This window comes from Gracilinanus agilis, chromosome 3, assembly GCF_016433145.1.
Source record: "Gracilinanus agilis isolate LMUSP501 chromosome 3, AgileGrace, whole genome shotgun sequence".
NCBI classification, from domain to species: domain Eukaryota; kingdom Metazoa; phylum Chordata; class Mammalia; order Didelphimorphia; family Didelphidae; genus Gracilinanus; species Gracilinanus agilis.
This window is the reverse complement of record NC_058132.1, coordinates 600384181-600408080: the sequence shown is the minus strand read 5'-3', so window position 1 is coordinate 600408080 and position 23900 is coordinate 600384181. Positions and strand designations below refer to the sequence as shown.

Below are 23900 nucleotides of genomic sequence, written 5' to 3'. Positions count from 1 at the left end.
AAGATCCATATAAACATGGATAGCTAGAGACCAGGGCATTTTCTTGGTTTGTTAGTGCATTAAAACAACCCCAGAGCCTAGTTTTTAAAAAGCAGGGATTTGTTTTTTTCAAACCTTGTTGTTATAAAGAACATTAATGAAGAGAAGATACAGGGATCTTTTCAGACACATGAAATAAATGAAATAAAGATGGTGTCCAAAGAAGACCCCTGCCCCCTTATACTTGATTGGATTTTAGTGATAGTGATAGGTTTAAGATAATCAGTATTTTGATTCTAAAGTGATTAGTATAATTCTATTATAATCTTAATAACAATTAGTAGAATTCATGAGCTTATGAGGATCTCTAACTAAAGCATAAAACTGCTTCTAAGGGAGTTTCCAACCCCTCCCTAAGTCATATTTCCCTTCTATCATGAGAATGCTGACCATATGAGTTTCAGGTCCCAGAATGCTGCATCATGTCCTGATATGGTGCAAGAATGCTCACCCTTTCCTATTTTGAAAATAACCATCCACCAGATCAGATGAGCCCTGAGATAATGGTCATCAGTATTTCTTTTTTTTTTTTTTAATTTTTTTTTTTTTAATTTTAAACCCTTAACTTCTATGTATTGACTTATAGGTGGAAGAGTGGTAAGGGTAGGCAATGGGGGTCAAGTGACTTGCCCAGGGTCACACAGCTGGGAAGTGGCTGAGACTGGATTTGAACCTAGGACCTCCCGTCTCTAGGCCTGGCTCTCAATCCACTGAGCTACCCAGCTGCCCCTATCAGTATTTCTTAATAAGAATGTGTCGTCTTGTGATCTGACCTTAAGACAAATATGAGTTTTCCTATATGAAATAACCAATCAGCTGTGTAGTTGGGTAATGGTTTCTAAAAAAGATCTACATAATGCTGTATGTCATCAACCTTGTTTGGAAATATTCACTCTGTATATAAACCGGGTCTCTGCTTGCTTGGCTTGGTCTCTCGCTGGGGTCCAACTATATAACATGTGCAAGATTCCGGATTTAATTCTACCTTGACTTGGAGAAATTTGGCTTTTTTATCTTGTTTATCTAAATTGTCTGTATCAGAGTGGTGGGATAAAAATTTCCACAACAATGGGGGGTTTTAAAAGAATATATAAATATAAGTTGATTTCTGAGAAACCAGTAGGTGTTTTGGGCAACTGCCACTCACAGATTAAACTCACAAAGGATAGGGTAGGAGCATAAACAAGTTGTATTACTTGTAGGCACTCAAAGGAAGATGGGATCACTTGGATTGGTCACCCTTAAATGAATTATAAAGCCCCCAAAAGCTTTGTACCTTGGCTCAGAACTGAGTTTGTGTCTTCTGACAAATGGACAAATTTTAAAGGGTATGAATCACTGAGGACAAAGACCCCAGCCCTATACTTATTTAAGGAGGAACACAGAATAAACAAGGGTAGCAATTGGCCCTCCTTCAGTCCAAGACCTATAGAGAGGAGGGAACTCAGGCTTTCTTTGACCCATGTTTTCATAGTATGATTGTTAACTTCTGGGAGTGACTCAGACGCAATGAGACCAAATGTTTTCCAACTCAAGTTATACTGTGGTCAGGCAAAATATCCAAATTCTCTTCTATTTTACTTTGTACCTTACAGCCTCAACACAGTGATTCTGGAAGACTCCTTAGATAGGGCAGGGAGAAGGAAAAAGGCAATAGGATTCCAGAGGGTTTAGTTTGTTATGAATTTTAAGAAATAAGGATCTTTGGCTATGAACATTTTTTCAGACAAATTCAACATAGAGATTGGATGATACTGCACTAAAAACAAGAATTCTTATACTTAACATATGAACTTTAAAATTTTTTAATAATTGTACTTCAACATTATTGGTTTCCTTTGTAATTTTATATATTTTATTGAATTGAATGCTCCTAAATGTTATCATATATATTGCTCTGAGCCCATAAGTTTCACCAAATCACCAGAAGAATCTTGGAGACAAAAAAGTTCAAGAATCTCTGTACTAAAGAATAGAGACTGAACTTCAATTTCCTTAATCTAGAGAACTTCCCAGGTAAAGAAATGCACTCTAGCAATGCAGATGTGTACTGTGTGTTGGTTCCAAAGCAGAAAAGTGGTAAAGGTCAGGCAACGGGGATTACTTGGCTTGACCAGAGTTATGAAGCTAGGAAGTATTTGAGGCTAGATTTGAACCCAGGACTTCCCATCTCTAGACCTGAGTCTCAATCCACTGAGCCACCCAGCTGCCTTCATATACCTTCTAGTCTTAGTGAATTACCTAGAACAGCATTACATTAAGATTATTCCCAAATGGTGAACAATCATTAGCTTTCTTGGCATGTATAGTAAAAGTTTAACACATGCATGTTACTTTTGACTGGCCTATGATGATCTATGCCTGGGGTTGTTTGGAACTGAATGATGGGAAGTTGAACAATGGTCCCAAACCTTTTAATAAGGATTTATTTTTCATTACCTCTAAAGCCTTGAAATCACCGTGTATGGGGAGGAAGGAGGAAGGGTAAGGAGTGCTGGCTATAAAGACCATGAAGGGGGAAGGGAAGAGGTGCTAATAGACTATAAAATATAAATATAAATATATGGTGGTGGGGAAGGTGAGCATGGTGATGCCTGCAGGCTCAGTGATCTTCAGGTAAAGCTGTGGCCCTCCTGGCTAGGACCACTGTGGCTTATTTCTCATCACTCAAGTTCTTTATTCTGCCATTTTTTCTTCTTAGTCACCTAACCACCCAATTCATTTCCTTTTCAATTCAATAAATATTTATTAAACATTTAACTATGTTCAAGCACCAGAGATACAAGGATAAAAAAATTATTTTTAAAAATCAGAATAGTTCCTGCCCTCCAAAGAGCAAGCCACCCACCTTTATTTTGTATCCACTGGAGTATACAAAGCAGTACCCCCAGCCCTTCTGCTTTGAATAAAGACGATGCAAAAAAAGAGCCCCTGGTATACTGTTTATTTAAATAGTAATTTTAAAAAGGCTTTATACAAATCATATAAACACAGTTTGTTGTTGCAGTTTTATTTTTTACCTTGTGGAGAATCACAGTAAAAGCTCTCAAGTCCCCTATGTTCCCGCTCAACCAGTGAAAAGGTCAAACACCTAGTTCCACCTTGAGCCTTAGAAAAGTTAAGCTTTTGTTTTCTTAACTTTTCTCTTCCCTCCCCCACCCCATGCTCATCCCTAAGCTTCCCACCCCTACCAACCCCCTCCCCACCAAAGGGAGAAAGCAACCGCATGGCCCTCCTGACCACCCAGTCTGTGAGAGCGTGGAGGTAATCGGTCATTCAGTACAAGGCATAAAATTGTGTCAATACTGTTGGTTGGGTGTGCCTCGCTGAGGAGGATGAGCAAAGCATCACTGCGGAGAAAGAGAACAATGAATGTTGAATGCACCAATGTTTCCTTTAATTTTCCCTGTTTGATTTAACGATAACACACACACGGTAGCACTGGATGGGCTGCTCTGGCTTGGCATTCTGAGCACAGTCAGATCCCCTGTACCAGCTGATGGGAAGGATGAATGTGGGACTCTTGAAGTGGATGCATGTTCTGTGGTGTACAACTCGGAGATGACCTGGAAACCTGGAAGGCGGCTAGCGGGTGGCACCGGGGCCAGGAGACGGACGGTGGTCACAGAAACAGGTGTGGGAAGATCTCTGGAGGATTCTCGGGCGCTTCCCCCCTTCCTGAGCATCCTTCCCGTAACCAGGGTTACTCCTGCAGGGAGAAGAGGAGGAGGAGGAGGCGAACCAGAAGCCTATTTCTGTATGCCCTGCTCACAGGGCTAAGCGTGTGGGCTCGATAACTTTGCACATCACCATTCACTAACACTGTGCCGAATCGGCAGGACGCTTCTGCCCTAGATCAAAGTTACATTAACACTATTTAGTCCCACGTGACCATTCACATACACGGTACATACAGAGAACCCACATGCGCGCGCAAACACACACATATATGTATAAATATATGTAGATAGAAACTCTCACTCTCTGTATGGGTACAACACACTGTGACATTACCATTTTAACGATCAGGTCCATAAGTTAACATTTAGAGGAACAGATTGGTTCCATTCACCCTTCCCCTTTCGCCTGGGTAGGAGACGAATGAAATTGTACATGGTAGTAGCAGCAAAAATGGTCTGGCGAGTTTTACCATTCTGAGGTGATAAGCTGGGGATGGTGGTTGGCTTTTTTTGGATGAGTGTTGCCTGCAAACAGGAAAATTCTTACACATTAATTGAAGCCTCAGTCGAGCTACTCTTATTTGGATCACCTTTCCTCTGCACAGTTTTCCTTTTGTTCCTGCCTACCCACCCCTTCTGCAGCCAGGTGAGGTACATGGAAGGGCTACACCTACTGGCCCATTCGGCCATCTGGGTAGGTCTTGTTCCATCAGTGGAGATCAGTGGAGAGTTCGGAGGTGTTCGGAGAAGAAGCAGCTGGGCCAGGGAAGGATGAATGCCTTACTTGTAATGATAGATCATGGATTTCTAGATAGAGGGAAAAAATACTTTTTTTTTTCTTCTTCACTTTTCAAGGCACTTGATAACAAAAACTCATAAATCAATGAGTGTGTGTATGAGAATGAGTAAGAAGCTGGATGTATCCCATGGTTGGGGGGTGGAAGGGGGAGGGTGAAGTAGAGGTGTTAGTATTTTGGTCCACACTGCCTGCTAACCTCTGGCAGGAATCAGCTCCTGTACAACTAAACTTTGACTCCCCAGGCAAGCCAAGGCTGTGATGCTGTAACCCAAAGCTGAAATCAGGGCTCACAGCTTAGAGAAGTGACTAATTAATCAAAGTGTCTCCCTAGGGCAGTCCCCTCAACCCTTCCTACTTGACTATAGGATAACAGATGTTTCTCTGTCCACTTTTCTCCCCTTTTCTACCTAGATGGGAGGCACCATGGTGTAGTTGAACAAGCACCTGACAGAGTCAGAAAACCAAGGCTTTTATTCCTGGCCCTACTACTAACCAGCTGTGTGACCTTCGAGATGGTCTATAATCTCTCTGGCCCATAAGTTCCCCCTTTGTCAAATGAAGGAGGTGGACTAGATAATGTCTGAGGTCCCCCTTCTAGCCCTAACATGCTAGGATTCTAGTGGTCACCATACTTGGTGTCTTGTTAATAGAGAAAATAATAATTGCTTGATTTCTCACCCCCTTCTAAGAATATCAAACAAAGCTATCTCCTGGGGCTTGGAAACCTTACAAAGGTGTCTTTGTCTGTGGTGTTTTCATTTTTATAAGAACAAGGGGGGAAGGAAAAGAGTGGAAGGAAGGAAGGAAGGAAGGAAGGAAGGAAGGAAGGAAGGAAGGAAGGAAGGAAGGAAGGAAGGAAGGNGAGAGGAGGGAAGGAAGGAAGGAAGGAAGGAAGGAAGGAAGGAAGGAAGGAAGGAAGGAAGGAAGGAAGGAAGGAAGGAAGGAAGGAAGGAAGGAACATCCAGAGGCCTTGTCAGGAAGGCCTCAACCATCACGACAAACTTGGGTTCTGGATTTAATAAATGGCTCCTATTCACAAAGCACTTTAAGGCCCTTCAGCGGCTCCCAAGGAGGTGCTCTTATGGATTGTGACTTGTGAAGTTTCCTTTCTGTTTTGTTTTGAATCACACATAAGAAAGAGCTGCTGTTTCTGCTGACCCTCAAACGGCAATTTTCCCCTGGATAAGAAAAGTTAAAGGCAACAACATTCAATTTCAGTTCTAGGACTGATGGGAAACGGCAGCACACAGGCTCAGTTGGCAGAACCTGACCCAGTAGCAAATCCCTTAAATCACAAGCCTATCTGAGAAGGGGATAAGCTGGACGGCTCTTTGTGTTTTATTTCTAAAGATAGACCAGCTGAAAAATCCTTCGCCTTTCAACCACCGATTAGGAAAAGAAAGTGGGGAGTAACGATCTGTACTTCTCGCACCACAAAGGTCATTCTTTTCTTCTATTTCCTTTGAGTCCTTCAAAGATGAAAATTTTAAAAAAAAAATTCTTTCTTTTTTTTTTTTTAAAGAAAATCCTCAAACAAAAGGCAAAATCAAAATCCTAAGAGTCAAGCTCCTGTCCTTGTCCCAGCAGAGAGCAAGTCCTCATTCCAGTCATGACTCAGCCACTGTGGTCCTGGGTGGGAGCCACTCTCCCATGTGGACCACGCCTCCCTCTTCCCCACTTTCACTCCCCCAGTCTGTCTTGCCCTCACTGTCTGTATTCTGGATCGGTTTGTTTGAGATTATGGCATTCAGTTCCCATAGGAAAAAAAAAAGTAATCTTCACCAGCCACTCCTGCTGGAATGAAACGTCAAATGTGATTCGGGTACAATCAGTCATGCCTCCGAGCAGCACTTCTGGTGGTTTATTTTGACCTTGTGCTTGATGCCGTCATAGAGCTCAAAGTTGTAGTTCTCCAGTGTGGTACAGCTCCGGGACGAGAGGCCAGTGTAGGAACACGTGCAGTAGAGCAGGAGGCCAGCACAGATGGCCCCTAGTAGCACGCCCAGGGAACTCATTGCAATGATGGTCACCAGGATAGGATCCAGGGTATACAGCCAGCTCTTCTCCCTGTCTTCTTTGGGAAGAGCTGGACCAGTTGTTGGGGAGGAGGTGTTACTCCAGTCGACTTCATACTCATCTGTAATACAAAAGACAGACATTTAAAATTTTTATTTTATTTTATTTTTTATTTAATTTTTTTTATTTTGAATATTTTCTCCTAGTTACATATTTCATGTTCTTTCCCTCTCCCCCAATCTCCCCTAACCCGCCTTAGCTGACACACAATTCCACTGGGTTTTACATGTATCATTGATCAAGATCTAACTCCATATTATTGATAGTTGGATTAGAGTTATCATTTAGTGTCTACATTCCTAATAATATCCCCAAAAGCCCATTTGATCAAACACTTGTTTTTCTTCTGTGTTTCTCCTCCCACAGTTCTTCCTCTGAATGTGGTTAGTTTTCTTTCTTAAAAGTCCCTCAGAATTGTTCTGGATCCTTGCATTGCTGCTAGTAGAGAAGTCTGTTATGTTTGATTGTACCACAGTGTATCAGTCTCTGTGTACAATGTTCTCCTGGTTCTGCTCCTTTCACTCTGCATCAATTCCTAGAGGTCTTTCCTATTCACATGGAATCCCTCCAGTTCTTTATTCCTTTGAGAACAATAGTATTCCATCACCAGAAGATACCACATTTTGTTCAGCCATTCCCCAATAGAAGGACATTCTCTTATTTTCCAATTTTTTTGCCACCACAAAGAGCGCAGCTATAAATATTTTTGTACAAGTCTACAAAAGACATAAATTGATGGAGGTCACCATCACTGCCTCACTTCCAGGGGTTTCTACCAGCATGCATCTCACCACAATAGTTACCCCTAAATTTTTGTCATTGTATACTATATAACATGCCATCTGTGTGTTATATTTAACATATACAGTGTTTATTCTTTTTTTTTTTAAATCCTTACTTTCTGTCTTAGAATACTATGTATTGGTTCTAAGACAGAGGAGTGGTAAGGGCGAGGCAATGGGGATGAAATGACTTGCCCAGAGTCACACAGCTGGGAAGTGTCTGAGGCCAGATTTGAACCTAGTACCTCCCATCTCTGGACCTGGCTCTCAATCTACTGAGCCACCCAGCTGCCACCACATAGAATTTATTCTTGCCTGCCTAAGTGTTGGCCTCTGAAGAGATGGCAGTTGTGCACTTGAGCTAAAGAACACTTAAACAGAAGCTCTAATGAAACCACCAGATTATCTTCTGATTTTAGTAATTAGTGGAATAGGTGTTTGGAAGCTGTTCCCTCGTGGCTTGTGACCAAGTGTGGAATGGAATTTGAGCATGTAGAAGATATAGTGTTAGTGCTGGGTTTGGGTATGGAAACAGTAAGAATGAACCTGACTGAGTAGAAGCTAAGGGGAAGATAAGAATGTCTCAGGATGGAACCCTCAGGAGCTTTGAAAATGTATTTGGAGTCATTGGATGTTAAGAGGTTTTGGTGTGCCCTTTCCAGCAAATCTCCATTTATGGTGACTGAGAATTAAGATGATGTAAACCAAGGGTCCCCATCAGAGATACCCAGGCTGGTAGGATCCCAGTGCTAATACTTCAGGAAGAAAATTTTAATATTTGTGCATGGTGATGACAAAGTCCCGACAAATCTCAACTCTCTGATTTGCATAGTTCCTAGATCTCTGTAGAGTATGCATGAAAAAGTGAGTACCGAGAGGCCAATGAGGATGGAGGAGAACACACCTCCTGTCCTTCGAGAGTTGCTTAGTGAATATCTGGCAATGTGTGAGCAGATTCAAGTTACCCAGGAAGAAGACTGGTGAGGTAGGTTCTTGCCCCTAGGTGCTCAGAGCACTTACAACAGCTCTTTTAAAACCTAGGCTAAACTCTAAAGAGGTCAATCAAAAAAAGAACCAAAGGCCCAATATGTAACAATGCTCACAGGAGCAGTTTTTTTGTGCTTGTAAGAAATGGAAACAAAGTAGATGCCCATTAGGGAATGGTTGGATTCAATGTGATTTATGAGTGTGATGGGATAATATTGTAAAATAAGATATGACAAAAAAATGACAATTCCAAGAAACATAGGAAGAGTAGTACAAACTTTTATAAAGTGGACTGAGCAGAACCAAAAGGACAATTTCCACAAATTCCCACAGCAATGTAAATGAAAGATTACTACTAATTTAATTAATTTAATTAATATTACTAAATCAGTAACAGTCCTGGGATACAGAGGATGAAATATAATTGCCTTTAGGGACTACTAGGGTAAAATGTTGCATATGCCCACTATCAGGCATGGTTACTGTATTGAATGTTCTTGCTTTGCTGTTCTTTCTTTGTTTCTAAAGAGGGCTGAATTCCAGATTGGTTTGGGGGAGGTGTGACTAGATCCAGAAGTGCCTATGCTATGAATCACTGGAGAAAGTACCCATATCAAGATCACAGACCCAATTGAGTATAAAAACAAAAGATGTCAATAAAACTTACAAAACTCAGTCATAAAAATAATAAAATGGTATGTAGGACAACATAAAAATTATATGCTTCACATAATTTTATGATGCTTATGATGTTCACCTTATGAGGAAGAGCAAATGCTACTATCTGTGTCTTGCTTTATTTTTAATAGCTAAAAAACAGAGGTTTATAGAGTGAAAGTGACTAGCCCAAGGTCATATAGTTGTAGAGTTGTATGAAGGTCCCCACTTTGACCTTAATGAATGGATAATTTTTTTCTAGCTTTTCCACCATTTTCATCTTTGCCCTTTATTCTATGACCCCCATGGGCTCTAGACAAGACTCCTGTCCAGTCAAACTTAAGTTTAGATAAGAAACCGCCTGGAAAAAAAAAGAAAAAGGAAGGGGGTAGGTAGAAATCAGCTCACCTTCATCATCATCTTCATATCTCTCGCTGTTTATTATTCTTGGTATTTCTGGAATGTCCACTGTAATAAGAAACAAAAAATGGAAGCCATTTTTATATCAATAATTGTTAGGAAGTGAGTTTTGTAGAATTGATTCCACTCTAGTTGCCACTTTGGACCCCCAGTGAACAACATCATTTGTGTGTGTGTGTGTGTGTGTGTGTGTGTGTGTGTGTGTGTGTGCTTACCAAAAAAAATCTTGACTAAATGAACCCCAAATAAAATGAGATTTATTTTACAAGGGATAAGCAAAAAGAGGATTGTATATGAAACGGCAAATTTTTATTACATACAGTTTGCTTTTCCTTTTAAGACCATAATTAATTCAGCATGTAACTTTCAGAACCATCCTACTTATTTGTGTTTCCTCCTGACTTTCCTTCTGTTCTTTTCTGTGGATCTTCAAATAATGTTTCAGTTATCCTTGGTTCTTTCTTTTCTTTTTCTTGTTTTGACAGTGTTACGATTAGCCCCCTCTATCCTTACCAAATTTCCCTAAAAATATAGCGGGGATTGGGGGTGGGGGGAATGGGAATCCCTGTGTGTGACAAATATGCCTAGTCAAGTAAAACAAACCCTCTCATTGGTTATGTCTGAAAATGTGTCTTGTTCTATATGTTGAAGCCATCATCTCTCTTTCAGGAAGTAACATGTGTCATCTTTGATACCCTGGAATTGTGATTGGTCAGTGTACTCAACACAGATCTTAAGTCTTTCAAAATGAATGTTATCATTTTCTAATAGGCCATTTCATGAGCATTCGATTGTGGCCCCTTTAAATAGGCAGCTCCATCTTTCTGCAGCAACCAGAAGAACAAGAACAACAACCCCCAAAGTCAGGTATCCAGCATGCAGGGATATTGTCACTTCTGCCTTCCTTCATAAGAGCTGCCATTTATTATCAATATTAGTCTGGTTATTATCCTTAGACCTTTCAATGGCATCATTGCACTTGCCATTAGTCACCATTATTGCTAAAGCCATTTTAGCACCACAGATTTCATCACTTCATATGCATACATCTAAGTGGACACAAAGCCTAAAGGGCTTCTCTCCTTGGGATTTCAGATAAATTTAAAGTAATTTAAGCAAGTCATGTATCATCGTTATATGTTTTACTGTAGGAGCGGAATTGGAAAAGAATGTCGTAATGACTGTCCGTATCCACATATCTGCATTAATATCACTCATCTCTCCTGCCCAAGCTACTCTGTGTGGTGGCTTTCTTTATGATTTAGAATAGATCAAACATTGGCAACCAATCTAGCTAGCCCAGGTTTGAATAGAGCTTAGTTAATTTACTCTGAAATTTCTCCAGTATTATCACTGTCTATCTTTTTCTTTTATATGATAATTTTGGGGGATAATACAGGTCTTTCTATTCACTACCCTGTCCATCTTACAGAAATCACACTGAGGAGAGAAAAGAAAAAGCCAAGGAAAAATTACTTGTCTAAAATGGTAAAATATTTTTTAAAGTGAAATATGTGCCTGAAAGGCAAAAGGCTTTTGTTTCTTCAGATCTTATGGGCTAATTTTTTGAGTCCACATCTTTTGCTCAATACACCCCCCATTGCCTGTGCATTAAATCCTTTAAGAATTCTGTTCTGCCCAGAGTTGTGCTTTCTGAATATCAGCAATTTCAAAAGATTAATGCCAAGGACTTAAGGAAAAAAATCTGAGAAGAATTAAAGCATACACCAGAAGCAAAAACAACACCGATCCCAAGAGCAGCTTCAATTTTTAACCTATCTGCACTATCAACTGGGAAATTTCTCAACCACAACCTAAAATGATGTCTGATCTATCACTGTCACACTCCAACTCCAGCTTCTTCTTGAAAGCCTGGCTTTCTAATCAATACAAGAAGTCCTCTGGATTTCTGATTAAAGCACCAAGAGTTCTTGCAAACTCTCTCCCCCTCCCCCACTTTCATGGAGAGGGAGCAAACAGAAAGCTCACTTACATCCCAATGACCCAGGTTCCAGAGAGGATTTGCCATCCACCATGTTAATCACTACTCCTCTATACTGTATCTCCAGGCTGCTCCTGGCCCTTTGACAGCAGGATGACTGACATCAGTGGGACTAAGCCAAGCGTTTCCACCTTGGTTCCCAACCTCTTTGTTATTTTTCCTGTTCTGTTACAAAGCAGATTGTTTACTTGGAAGGAGAACAGGAACAGGAACTAACAAGAGACAGGTGGTGTCCATCAGAAGGTTCGAGTAATGAACCTGGAGGGCTGCTTGCTGAGCTGATTTTTTCCTATAAGTCAAATAATAAGTCTTTTCCTGTTTTCACCTGCATCTAAAAAAATAGGATATGGTGGGGGCCATTGGCAGATATCCAACCATACCATATTTCCAACCATTAATTGAGGTGATGGATGCTCACATTTCTTAACATCTTCATGGCTAAAAGGCCTAGGATATTGGATGGGAGTCTGTGGATCGACACGTGAACCAAGCAGTGTGACTTACTAGTGAAATCTATGTCTGCTTTCAGGTGTAAAGGCCCCACCAAAGAAAGGAGAAATGGTTGGAAGTGAGAATGTAGCCCTATTCTATTTCATCCCCCTCCCCACCCCAGGAAAGGGATTAGAGTCGGGAGGCTTCCGCCAGCTGTCACTCACAGCAGAAAGTGACAGCTGCCAGAAAAAAGGGCAAAGAGAACACTAGCCTTTAAGAAAAAGGGGGGAAAAAAGCTACCTTGACTTTAAGGGTTTGCTATGACTGGAGGCAAGAGTCTTCTTATATCGAGGAAGAAAGGAAAGATTCTTGGGACAAAGGTTCATAGCTAGAAGAGACTTTAAAGATCACTTGGCACAATCTGTTTTACAGGGGAAACTGAAGTCTGGACATAAAGTGACCAAAACTACCAGAGTAGTTAAGTAGCAAAGCTGAGATTTCACAACCAAGGCCTTCTGACTCCAAAGCAATGACTTTCCATGCTTTAAAGTAGCACTTCTGAGGGGGAGATTTGAATGCAGTCTTGTTTGGAGGCAAGGAATTGAACTAGATAGCCTCACAGGGTCCCTTCTAGTCCTAAGGGGTTCTCTGAAAGCTCTTGCTCATATATGGCTGAGATTTCTGCACCTGGAGAATCAAAGGCCACTTCAGAGGAAGAAGAAAGCCCTGGAGACTTGACTTTTCTTGGGTTTTTTCCTCCCCTCTTCTGATAATCACTCATCCCAGCAGTTTTGTTTGGGTGAGTGGGAAGGGTTCTAAAAAAGCATCAGTTAATCAACATTTTCAAAAGAGCATCTGTTCACCAAGCCTTAACGAAAGAATAGTACGCTGGGGAAAACTTGAATAAAGAGAACATTTATACAAAAAGCAATTTAGTTTGATAGCAATTTTCTCCATTCCCCTTGCTAATATCCCTGATATTTGTGTTTGATTAAGAGCTTTCTCCCTGAAAAGGCTTTTTGCCCTTCACCAGTCGCTCTTCTTCTTCTCAGTTCAGTCCAGTACTTAAAGCTTGGATCATTCCCTCCTGAAATATTGGAAAGGAATGTTGCACCACTTCTTTCAAGTCCTATGGTTCCCCCGTCAGCCAAGCAAAAGGGGGATGGGGCAAAGGAAGAGCAGACAAAGGAAAGGAGAACACTTGGGGACATAAAGTTTAAGACAAAAACATTAGAGATTCCAGAAGGCCCATGGGAGAGGAGTGACAACATGATGGGTCAAGATTTCTTGCCAAGAACTATCAAAGCATATGTTGCCAGATTCTTGATAGTTTCATTCAAATCCACAAACATTTATTAAGGACCTACTATGTTCCAGGTCCTGCCTGAGGCAATGGGGAAACAGACATAAAAAGTAAATAGTCCCTATTTTTAAAGAACTCATATTTTACTGGGAAGGTACAACATATATATATATAGCATTAAATATGAAGTATTTACAAAATAATTTCAGGAGGTGGGGCATTAAGACTAGCATTTTGCAGAAGTTGACACTTGATATAAGCATGGAAGGGGTCTAAGAATTCCAAGAGGCAAAATGAGTAGAACATCTAAGAATGGGAGATAGACTGTGCAAAGGCTTTGAGGTGAATAGTGGGCTATTGTGGCTACTACCATAGAGAAAACAGTCATTGGGACTGTGACTTGTAAAAGGGGAGAGGTGGAAACCAGGCAGCTAGGAGATTGCAGAGATGAGTGTTTCTTTTGTCACTTTGAACTTGAATCCAAACTTGGTGAAAGTCTTAGGCTACTACCTTCCTTCATGTGAAAGGGTAGGGGGTGTGTGTGTGTGTGTGTGTGTGTGTGTGTGTGTGTGTGTGTGTGTGTGTGTGTGTGTGTATAATATAATAGAGAAGGAAAGGAGCTGCTTGTCTCAACCCCCTAAGATGTCAGAATGAAGATACGGCAAGAAAATTCAGAATCTCTCTTATCTTAAACACTGACTGCTATACTGATAATGTAGCCTCCTTGTAAAACTCAAGAAAAGACTGGAGAAAGCAAGGCTGAGGGTTTTATGTGAAAGAAAACTAGCCACATTCAGAGGAGGAACTGTGGGAGGAGAAACACAGAAGAAAAACAACTGCTTAAACACATGGGCTGATGGGGATATTATTGGGGATGTAGACTCTAAGAGATAACTCTAGTCTAACTATCAATAATATGGAATTAGTTCTTAATCAATGATACATGTAAAACTCAGTGGAATTGTGCATTGGCTAAGGTGGGGTGGGGTTTGGGGAGAGGAAAAGAACATGAAACATGTAACTATGGGAAAATATTCAAAATTAAAAATATATATATGTAAAAAGAAAAGCCTGGAGAATAATGAAATGAAGATGAGCAGTTATGGCCTAATACTCACTATGTGAGCAGTATTCTGATAGTTCTGGGAGTCTGCCTCCTCCCAAATAACCCCCTATGGTGGGGTTCATTCATCAAACTCCAGTTCCCTGGAAAAGATGGGCAAGACCTCCTTGGGTAACAGATATAACACATGTCTGAGTTGGACAGACAAAAGGAAGCCATTAATATGACTGATTCTTTTCAAAGTGGCCACATTTCTCATGAAGACTGATTAGGAGAACCATGAATGAAAGCTGAAATGATGGATGGGGATCTAACAGCTTTAATTTACATGGAATGATCCTACCAAGTGAGTAGATATGGAAAGGATTCATTGAAATTCAGTGACTATTATAAAAAAAAACAGAGACATCAGAATATTACAAGTGTGGAACAGAATACTCAGCTCTAACCTATAGGCTAATCACTGTAACTTCTGGCACACTGGCAAGACTAATGAGGCCAAAGGAGAATGGAGTCAGATAGCAACGTGGTTTTCCTACTGTACAAGACAAACCCAAGAGAGCTTGGCCTTGAGAGTTCTTAGCTTTGTGGTCATCCTAATGCCATGAATTGAAATTAAAGTGAATCATGAGAGACAGCATGGAGAAGGGAGGAAAGATTCTACTGGCCTGGGAGCCAGAAGACACAGATTCCCATCTTGGCTTTGCTAGCTATATGACCTTGAATGGGACACTTTATCTCTACGGTTTTCAGTTTCCCCTCTAATAAAATGAGGGAGTTGTGCTAGATTCAATTCAACAAGCATTTATTACATTCATGCCATGTGCAAGATGCTGTCCTGGATTCTTGGTGATACAAAGACAAAAAAAAGAAATAGTCTCTGCCTTCAAGGAGCTTACATTCAACACATGAAAGAACCAAGATAATCTGGTGAAAAGGAGAACACTAGCAATTAAGGAGACCTGGAGAAGCTTTCCATAAGACAGTAGTACCTGAGCTCAGGCTAGAAAACATCTATGGATTCTAAGAGAAGGAAATAGGAGATAGATTGGGCAAAGGCCTGGAGTTAGGGCACTAGGATTACAGATATAGATTTAAGAAGGAAACTCAAAAGCCCTTTGGTCCAGCTCTGCCATTTTACAGATAAAGAGACTGAGACCAAGAGAAGTTATATTGCTTGTTGTATTAAAATTACAGGATAGCTAGCTGGCATAGTACATAGAGCAGGGTCTGTAGTCAGAAAGATTCATCTCCCTGAATCCAAATCTGGCCTCTGATTTGCTGGCTGTGGGACCCTAGGCAAGTCACTTAACCTATTTGCCTCAGTTTCTCCATCTATAAAATGAGCTGGAGAGGGAAATGGCAAACCACTCCAGTATCTTTGCCAAGAAAACTCCAAATGAGGTCATGAAAAGTTGGACATGATCGAAAAGCAACTGAACAACAATCACTGTATTAAAAGTATTTCTTATTCTGGCCCCCTTGATGATCCCCACAACCCCTTCTAGTCAGTAAGTAAGTTTTAGCAGGAAATAAGATTGCAAAAGGGAACTTGGAAATCACATGTAAACTGTCTCAAAGATTAGAGGAGCATAATTTACAAATTGTCTCATATGTGTTAACCCAAATTCACATCCTGGTAATATGTGCTGAATCAGGGGAAGCCATCTAGGTTCAGACTTGTCCAGTTTTCTAGAACTATGATATATGAATTCCCGACAAAATCCAGACCATCAAAAAGGCACTGATAACTTTGGGATGATGACTTTGAAGTTTTACTAGTGAGTGACTTTGAGATGATCTGTAAAGACTTTGAAAAGATTTGAATATGTTGTTAATGAACTAAGCCCAAGGTGGCACATATAGAAGGATTGATCTGCTTTCCCTCCCCCAAAACCCCAATAAAAATGAGATCTCAAACTTCTGCAGACTAATGCTCTCCACTTTAACCCATGGTTGTGTGATTCTCTCTTCCTCTCTCCCTCATCATCCACTTCCCAATGCTGCCTTCCTTCTTCATTCTATTCTTTGTTCTCATGCTATCTGCCTCTGTATCCCCGTTGCTTATCTTTGTATTTCCCTTGCTGTTTGCCCTTATACCTATTGTGGTTATTAAAGTGTGATTACTATCCTATTTCCTGCTGCCAATCCTAGACTTTCCTGGTAAGTATCCAAAGAATTGGGCATGCCTGCCCCTATTTCATTAATTAACAATTCACTTGTCCACAGGTCAGAAACATGAGAAATGGGATTTGAACCCAGATTTTCTAAGTCCAGGGTCAACACTCTTCACTGGGCTTTTCTGCTTCCAGGATGGTTTATTTGGCTAGAATATGCAGGAGGTTTAGTGTCAAGTAAGTCAAAAAGGTGGAGAATAAAAGGAAGAAAAGATAGATTTCTGTTTTAATTAACATGTTTTAATGCTAAAAAAAATTTAAATCTAGAAATATTCACTGGAGCCAGACTGTAAAAGACCTGAAATATCAAGTTGAAGCATTCATAATTTTGTTACTAGAGGCAATATGGCATCACCAAAGATCCTTGATCTAGAAAGTGAAGATGATTAGACCTACTAGTGGAAGATCATTCTTGCACCTATCTAGTTGAGAGACTGGAAGCCGGAAGGGCAAACAAGAGGTCTTTATAATACATGATCTCTAAGGTCTTCTACAGATGTACTAGTATATGATTTTACCTCTCAACATCAATCAAGAAAGGGGGATACTGGGGGCAGCTGGGTGGCTCAGTGGATTGAGAACCAGACCTAGAGACGGGAGGTCCTAAGTTCAAATCTGGCCTCAGACACTTCCCAGCTGTGTGACTCTGGGCAAGTCACTTGACCCCCATTGCCCACCCTTACCACTCTTCTGCCTTGGAACCAATACACAGTATTGACTCCAAGATGGAAGGTAAGGGTTTATAAAAAAAAGGTGGGGGGATACCTTGTTTGGAAGCAAGGGCTTATATTACCAGAATATATGTTCCCTCATTTCTTTTGTGTCTCCCTGACCTGACACATTTTTTGTGGGGAAAAGGGAAAAGTTCAGGTGCTGTTTTTCCTGTAAATGTGAAGATGTTTTGAACTTAAATTTCTGGCTACAACACCCAGAAATATTTTGGTTTTCCCAAGCTGGGTCATACAGCTTATGCTGCCAAATTTAGAGGAAATTTTACTATCATTATTCATCAAAGGAAGTATTCAGCAAAGTCCTGGTTAACCACCAATGAATATTTATTGTGCACCTATGTAGTTGGCACTGTAGATGCTCTGAGAAACGTAGATATGAAAAGGCCCATATCCAGTTTGGAACGTAATGGGAGACCATCGTTCTAATTTAGAACTAAGTACTTAAGGCAGAGTATAGGGGAAAGAGAGCCAGTTGTGGAGTCAAAAGATGCGAGTGAGTGAGTGTCTGCTCTGTCAACCCCCAGCCATGCCTATGTACCAGGTAACTAGGCCTCAGTTTCCTCATTTGTAAATGGAGCAAGAAATGTAAAATGGAGCAAGAAAATTCCACCTCTGATTTGCTGCTTCTCTCTGAACACCATAGTATGGATGGATAATTCTACATAGCAAAAAACTGGCAGGGGTTGGGGAAGGAAAAATATGAAGTTACTTTGTTTGAAACCATTCCTTGGAATAGAAACCCATCTTCTCTGTTTGCCTCCTCCAAGGAATGATTTCAAACAAAGTAACTTCATATTTTTTACCCAATGTCCTAATAGCTCAGTCCTACGTTGTTCAAGTACATTTGTAACCAATCCTCTCCGGGCTGTCTAGTGATTGCATCCCACCATCCCATACTCTTGACACCATATTACCCTAACTAAGTAAGCCTCCCCACCACCCCCCACTCATTCCCACCCCCTCACCACTTCACCATTCACTGGAGACCCACCGTGAGCCAGAGCTGAAATAACAGAGCAGTTCTAATGGAGTTTAATAGAGTTGGAGTAATCGAGTGTGGCAAAGTAGCTGCTACTTAAAAAAAAAAAATCCAATGCCTTTTCATATTGAGATTGAAGCTTCCAGGCTGTGACTGCAAAGGAGTCTGCCTTCCTGCCCCTTGTTTCCCCAGATGCCCCTTCATTTGGCATCACTACATGCGAGAGAGCAATGCAGGTTCTTGCCCATCTGAGGCTGAGATAGTTCTTTAAAGGGAAGACCTCATGGCATCTCATTACTAAAATTCACACTAGTCTGCTCCAGAGAATCCCTCAAACCTACAGGAGAAACCCAGGCTCTCTCATGCTCTTGGTAAATAAATTGCAACACTCCTGAACAAGTGGCAAACAGAATAGTTACACCCATTCACAAACCAAACTGAGTCTAATGAAAGAGGCTTCCCCCTGGGGGCCTGGAACACTGCCTGAATATGGAAGACCACCCAGGCTATCCAGAGACACCTCCAACTCACAGCTCAGAAATGCCACCCCCCCATCTCTTCCTCCCCCTCTGACACTGGGAGTCTAGTTGGGAGGTTGGATTCCTTTTTTGCAGTTTGTTTTGGGAAGATGACAACTCATATTCATAGAGTTTTCAGACAATTGCCCCATGATGGCCTTGCAGGACAGAATGACACAGTTCTCCTTCCTTTCCACGGTGTAATGACAGCCTGCTGTGAGAAGATGAAGGGCCACATGCAAGGGCAGGAGGAAAACAAATTTGCCAGACTCGGAATCTGCGATTCAGCCAAACTGGTTCCCTTTCTGCTCCTCACACGTTACATGGCATCTCCCATCTCCTTCCCTTTGTACTGGCCATCCCATGTACCAGGAATGCTCTCCCTCCTAACTTCTGTCTCAGAGTCCCTCTCTCCCTTTAAGATGAAACTTGAGCTCCATCTTCTACATCAAGCTTTCCTGCCTCAACCAATTATAGCATCTACCTGTCTAATTACCTTGTATTTGTTTGCTTTGTATAGATTCATATTTATTAATCTCTTCTTCATGCTATATGCAAACATATATATCACATATACACATACATTACATAGTCATATATACTGGTTTGTCACATTTGTCTATAGAATCTCTAAAGTTCCTTGTGACTGGCATTTGGTCCTTCTTTTGTATTTGTGTCTCCAGCTTTTGTGCTCGTATCTCCAGCACCCTGCATAGGGTTGGCAGACCCAGTAAATTCTTATTAATTGACTGATTTATAGAGCTAACATTCAAAGTCTAAGGGATGAGAAGACAAAGGAATCCAGGCTAAGGCCAGAAAAATAGGGAGACTAGAACTAAGAAGGGGCCAGGGGTCAGAATCCCTGGGAGCCAGTCAAGGAGGATGGAAAGGTAGAGAGACAGAAGGGGCTATGACCTCAGCTGCCAGGGGTATAAGGACAAACCCAATAGAAATGGGGAAAATGGAAGGATGGGTAAAGCTGGACTTGGGCCAATCCCTTCCAGTTGGGAGTGTTTCTTTACATCATGGTCAGACATTGGGAAAAGTTAAGACTTTCTTGTTCATTTAAGTTCACTTGTTTTATGCTTGTGTTTAGTCTAACCATCTCTGAGTCTGTAGTAGACAGTAAATCACACACGTTTATAACTGCAAGGAGCTAATTGGATGTAAGTTCTCACTATCCCATTTTAGAGATTATAGGATCACAGAGGTAGAGCTGAAAGAGACTATAGATGCCATCTAGTCCAGCTACCTCAGTTTCCAGAGGAGGAAATCAAGGCCTAGTGACATCCAAAAAAAAATCCTAAAAGACATCTAAAGTCATGTGGGTGTTATGTCAGAGAGGAGATCTGAACTCAGGTCCTCTGGCTTCAGAGCCTTTAATATACTATATTTTATTGTACTATGCTATGAAAAAAATTGAACTGACAGAAAAGTACAGGACATGAGACAAATTATAGACCAAAGGCAGGAGTAAAACTGGAAATAAAAATGGAGCTATTTCAACACCTAATCTCTGAGCATTCTCCACTAGCCTGTTCCATAAGATTGAATGATTTATTTCTCTGGGATCAGCCATTAGCCATTTAGATCTTTAGCTTATCCCAAGGTCTTGAATCTGCTGAGCTCCCACAGAAGCAGCTTTGGGAGGTCTTTCATCCATTTTGCCTTTGTTCATAGTAGGAAACATGAAGCAGAGAGGCCAGAAAAATGAAGGATGATGGAGGGTTGAGCAGAGATGTCTCTGGGCTTCAAAGTGTTTAATTCGGTTTGGCATTAAGTGTGGTATTGGCTGACTGTTCTGCCCTTTATTTTTCTAATTCAGTTTGTTCATTCCCAGTTCCGATAAGGAGCCAAAAGTTCAGATGTTTATCTCTACTTTGCCAAATCTCCGCTGGTAGAAAGGCAGGCCACCTTGGGAGCTATTTAGCACTCACTGTGTTTGGCTTGATTTTAGAAACACCACCAGAAGACCCTTTATCATGGGTTTTTATCACCTGGGTTCCAGCCAAACCAATGCAAGGTCCTGAAATGAAAATTTCTATTTGGAATTTTCCAAATGCCTTTTACGGTAGGGGGGAAAGAGTTTCAACTTGGTTTGAGATAAAATGTGAAAGATAAAATTAAGATAAAATGTGAAAGGGCTTGGGATTAATGGCTGAAAAAATGGTAAGGCTATGAGAAAACCTTCTGTTGCAGAGAGTGTGCTAGATCACAGAACCTGGAATGTCCTCCCTACCTCCATTCACCACTTAGCACTTTTAGTTTTTAAAAACACTTCACATTGATACCAGCCTTCTACACAAAGCCTTTCCAGAAGTCCCACTTGTGTTCTCTTCCTCCTCAAATGATTTTGCATTTACTTTGCTGTAAACAGTAGACTGGAAACTCCTTGAAGGCACAGACTGTTCTTAATTCCTCATCTTTGTCTCCTCCACCCTTAACACCAAGTCTTTGACTAGACTTTAAAACTTCCTCTTTCAATGCAGATCAGCAGCTGCATGGCAACTTATAGTCTTAGATAATTGCCTCGGGCAATTAAAGAGGTCCAATAACTTGCCAAAGTCACATAGCTAGTGTGGCTAAGAGGCAGGATTTAAATTCAGGACTCTGATACTAAGGCAGGTCCTCTATCTTTCCCGTCTCAGGGCCTTGCAAATGGTACACAATGAAGACATACTTGATGAATTTCATTTTAAAAAGAATGGAAAAGAAAGGGCAGGACATCTCTTTTGTTGTTGTTCCCTTGAGTCTGACTCTTCGTGACCTCATTTGGGTTTTCTTGGCAAAGATACTAGAATGGTTTATCATTTCCTTCTCCAGATAATTTTAACTGAGCCAAACAGGGTTGGATGACTTGCCCTGGGACACACAACTAATAAGTGTCTGAGGCCAGATTTTTATTCAAGGAAGATGAGTCTTTCTGATTCCAGGCCCAGCACTTTACCCACTAATGCCACCTAAGCTAACTAAGTATATAACAAAGACTGCAATTGGAGAAATTGTTTAAGGATGCCTACCAATGATGAGGGTGAGTAAAATTTGGTAAGGGTGACTACAAGTCTCTTTAACTCTCTTTGCAAAAAGGAGACATTTTCCTTGAGAATGAATGAATAAATAAACAGGCACTTATTAAACACCTACTTCGCTAGGTTCTGGAGACAGAAATATAGAAATGAGACAGCTTACATTCTATAAGAGGGAAGCAATACATACAAGTGAGGGAAGAGCTGTGAAAGGAAAGGGCTTTTGATTGAGGCACTGTGTTGGAGCTAGAGGGGGCTGCTCCCCTTCCCCTCTCCACATATGCCTGAAGACATTTCTGACATCACCCACCCCTCTGCCCAGCAGCCCAATGGGAGTGCTTCCTTCCTCCCTGGTCTGATGTAAGTGAGGGGGGCAGGGGTTCACATTTGGGTGAGGGTTTCAGTTTGGGCACTCAGTCTCTTAAAAGGTTCACCATCACTGGTCTAGGGAGTTATAGCCACTGGGCAGTAGCCAGCCTGCAGAAGCATCCTTCCCAGTTAACTTTGATCTAATTACTATTCCTTGAGAAGGCAAAAGATTTAGAGGGAGAGGATGGGGAAATGTACTATGACAGTGAGACAGCAAAATACTCCTCCTGAGCAGACCCTGATTTACTGGTGGCTGAGTGGACAGTGGGTGTGATATGGTGACAAAGGAAGCTAGACCAAGAGTCAGGAGGGTTTGGGTTCTTTCCTGGGCTCTGCTTCTACTGAGCTGTATCATCTTGAGCAAGTTACTCCATTTCTCTCTAAGGCCTCTATTTCCTCATCTGTGATATGGTCATGATAGCGAGAGTGGTTTTAGAATAGCTCTAAGATCCCTTTCAACTCTGACAATCTCTTATTCCATGATCTTTATGCTCAACCTCAGACATTCAATGACTGAACCAGAGACCAACTTCATCTGCTTCAAAGTTCTGCCTGGGGCTGGCCTTGGAGGAAGGTCATGCATTGGTCTTTTCAGTCTTAAATAATAACATTCTTCAAATATAAAGGAAAGCAAGAACATTTCCTCCCTCCTTCCACATATACACATATCCATACATATATATCTACATGTGGTGTATACATATGTAATACACATATGCAAGTGTGTCATATGCATATTTATCTATCTACACACACATTAAAAACAAGGACCAAACTTTCCAGAAAGTTACTGCTATTTGCTAATTCTCAGGGCTCAGGCACTGTTGATAGATATCCCCAGGTTACAACCAAACAAGATTCTGCCTGTTTGAACACGTTATTATAGGCATGAACAGATAGAAATGGCTCAGATGTGAGTTTTTCCCCAGGCTTTCTGTTTGGTACCAAATGGGTGATTACAGAAATAAAAGGTTTTACCCCCATTTCCCTAATCTTCCTCCTCCCCAACTGGCCAAATAAATATTGGACCCTGTCCAAAGTGCCTCACTGGTGGTGATGATGGGAGTGGGGCAGCTATGCAATTGGCCTAGGGATTGGGGGAGGGAATGAGAAATGGAGGACTGGAGGGGAGCAGAATGGAGGGGGCTATACATGACCTCTATGTCTTTGACCTCGTCTGAAGCACCTCCCCTTTGACTACCATATCTACATCATTTCTTATTATTGAAGTTAGCTTTTTGCCCCGCAGGAGTCCAAATACTGGAACCCAAATACAGAGTCAAGAATGGATGGTGAAGTTAAAGGCAACTTGAACTGTTTGTTTTTTTGTTTTTGTTGGTTTTTTTTGTTTCCCTAGTGTGCTGGCAAAGTGCCTGCCACATAGTAAGGACTCAATAAATGCTTAATAAATAAAAGAAAAGCATGAGGATAGGCCACACTAGGCATATTTTCACTTCCTTGGTTTCTAATAGGTAGTTTAATGGGAGATTTCCTCAAGGACTCCTCTGGCTCTCCCAATCCAGTCCTTGAGACAGCTGGTTGGTATAGCACTGGGCCTAGAGTCAGGAAGACCTGAGTTCAAATTCAGCTTCATTCACTACTAGTTGTGTGGCTGGGCAAGTAACTTAACTTCTGTTTGCCTCAGTTCCCTCAGCTGTAAAATGAAGATAATAAGAGTACAAACCTCTCTGAGTTGTAGTAAGGATCAAATAAAATAATATTTGTAAAGCACCTAATAAGATCCATTCTTCCTCCCTCCCTCCTTCCTTCCTTCCTTCCTTTTTTCCTTCCTTCCCTCCTTCCTTACTCCTTGCCTCCCTCCCTCCCTCCCTCCCTCCTTTCCTCCCTCCCTCCCTCCTT

General features: G+C 41.2%; 1 protein-coding gene across 1 annotated transcript in view; it reads right to left on the bottom strand.

The window, feature by feature from the left end:
* Positions 1–5597: 5597 nt before the first annotated feature.
* The window catches only part of NRP2 (neuropilin 2), a 158909-nt gene continuing 140606 nt past the window's right edge, over positions 5598–23900 (bottom strand). The window contains exons 17-18 of the mRNA XM_044669414.1: positions 9429–9488; positions 5598–6655 (exon numbers count right to left, since the gene is read on the bottom strand). Coding sequence (XP_044525349.1) covers positions 6351–6655; positions 9429–9488 — 365 coding nt within the window. The 3' untranslated portion in view covers positions 5598–6350. The remainder of the gene's footprint in view (positions 6656–9428; positions 9489–23900) is intronic.